The 2,202-nt window shown below is 48.9% G+C and overlaps 1 protein-coding gene across 1 annotated transcript; it reads left to right on the top strand.

Annotated features, from left to right (window-relative positions):
- The first annotated feature begins 384 nt into the window (after positions 1-384).
- Positions 385-1,386, top strand: LOC132223397 (melanoma-associated antigen 1-like). The gene has a single exon (XM_059678620.1). It carries the CDS (start codon positions 385-387, stop codon positions 1,384-1,386), a length of 1,002 nt encoding a protein of 333 aa, XP_059534603.1.
- Positions 1,387-2,202: the final 816 nt, after the last annotated feature.

Below are 2,202 nucleotides of genomic sequence, written 5' to 3'. Positions count from 1 at the left end.
GGAAGCCAGGAAGTGCGAGGAATTAAGGTGAGGTTCCGACCATGAATATGTCCCCATGGGCTCCCCACCACTGTCAGAGGGGACACCACATTGCCTGACACGTCCACACCCCACCTTCAGCTATAGAACCCTGTGCTGTGCCTTCTATACCCTGAGCAGTCATGTCACTTCCTTCTTCAGGATCTTAGTGGGCAGGCTGATCAGGAGTGAGACCTGTGAGGCCCATGTACACCCCTAAAGGGGAGACCTGGAAGTCACCTTTGTCAGAGCCACCTAGGGTGTGTTTCTCAGCTCATGCCTCTCATACTCCCCTTCCCCCAGGCCCGTGGGTCCTCCTCGCCCATCTTCTGCCCACACTCGGTCACTGCTCGAGCATGACTCATCATGCCTGGTCATCATATGAGTGAGCCGTGGAAGCCTGAGGAAGACCATGAGGACCCAATGGAGATCCCTGACATGTTGGTAGAGGAACTGTTCTGGGCTATGCAGGAGGAGGAGGTGGAGGATGAGGAGGAGGCCCTGTCTCTCTACTCCTCTCGGGCCTCCTCCCCCTCAGTCCTGTTTATAGACAGCCTAGAGGAGGTGTCTGCTGCTGAGACACCAAGTCCTCCCCAGAGTCTTCAGGGTGCCTCCCCCCATGCCATGGAAGCCTTTCCATGGAGACACGCTGAAGATGAGAGCTCCAGCAGCCAAGATGAGGAGGGTCCAAACACTGAGGGAGGCCCTGATGAAGATGCCGATTCCTTGCTCCACAAAGCACTGCATTTGAAGATGATAGAAATGGTGGAGTTTCTACTCCTTAAGTATCGTGCAAAGGAGCCGACCACAAAGGCAGAAATGCTGAGTAGTGTCATCAAAGAGCACCAGGACCACTTTCCTGAGCTCTTCAGTGCAGCCACTGAATGCATCCAGTTGGGTTTTGGTATTGTGGTGGAAGAAATGGACCCCAGTACTCACAACTATGTCCTGGCCACTGCCTTGGGGCTCAGCTATGATGGGATGGTGAGCGATGGGCACAGATATCCCAACACAGGCCTCCTGGTCACAGTTCTGTGGGTGATCGCCTCAGAGGGTGATTGTGCCCCTGAGGAAAAAGTGTGGGAAGCACTGAATGTTGTAGGGGTGTATGATGGGAAGGAGCATTGGCTCTATGGGGAGCCCAGGGAGCTCATCACCAAAATTTGGGTCCAGGAACAGTACCTGCTGTACCGCCAGGTGCCCAATAGTGATCCTGCATGCTATGAGTTCCTGTGGGGTCCCCGAGCACATGCAGAGACTACCATGATGAAAACCCTCCAGTTTGTGCTCGGGGTTAATGACAGGGATCCCTATTCCCTTTCATCACTGCTTGAAGGGCCTGAGTACAATGACAACCACTATGCCTGAGCCAGAGTTGAATCCAGGCACTTTTCAGGCCCATGAGCATTAACTTCTTTTGCTGGGCATGAAGTGCATCCAATTTTCAACTCAATGCTTGAGAAGAAACTAATAGTGAGGCCCAGGGAAAGGTTTGGGCTCCTATTATGATTGAGAAATGTATGATTTATTATTTTGCGATTTTTAGGGAAATTTTCGAATGTCCCTTTTCATAGAAGGTTTCATAAACTTTTAGCATGTAAGTTTGTAAATGACATTGATCACATTATATATCTACATGTCCAGCTCAAGAGTAAGAGATTTGCTCTTGTATAACAAAAATTGGGACACGTCCCATCCTACTTTGTGATCCCAAAATAGATAACATGGCATTATAAAAGGATTTCCTTGGAAATGTGTCAGAACTCGGCAGTACAATCAATGGAGTTAATAAATAGAAAAATAATAGCAAAAGGTTGTTAATTTTTGATTCTTATCTCTTCTCGTCTGTCTTTGCATGAAACAACTTATCTAAGGATCCTTGGTTCCGGCAAGAAAGTGGAGGGATTTCATCTGCATAAAGAGGACCCCTGCTCAGTTGTTCATTTAATCCCCAGACATTCACTGAGCCTATGTCCTTGGAAGATCCTGTGTTAGTAGTGGGGACACCAACATAAGCAGGGCACACCCACCCACAGAATGATAGTGTAGGAGCTGAAGTCATATAAGGAAGGGGTTAGGTGTCCCCTAAATCTTACAAACAAGTAACAGAACAGGTGAGGTGGTGGGCCTCCAGGGAACAGCACTCAATTTTGAATGGCCTTCATTTTTACCGCAGCGTAGTTG

Source organism: Myotis daubentonii, chromosome X, assembly GCF_963259705.1.
Source record: "Myotis daubentonii chromosome X, mMyoDau2.1, whole genome shotgun sequence".
NCBI classification, from domain to species: Eukaryota; Metazoa; Chordata; class Mammalia; order Chiroptera; family Vespertilionidae; genus Myotis; species Myotis daubentonii.
The sequence above is the reverse complement of the archived record's forward strand: the minus strand, read 5'-3'. Positions and strand labels throughout refer to the sequence as shown.

Excerpts from the sequence above, each read along its gene's own strand:
- LOC132223397 (XM_059678620.1), top strand. The coding sequence starts at position 385 with ATGCCTGGTCATCATATGAGTGAGCCGTGGAAGCCTGAGGAAGACCAT.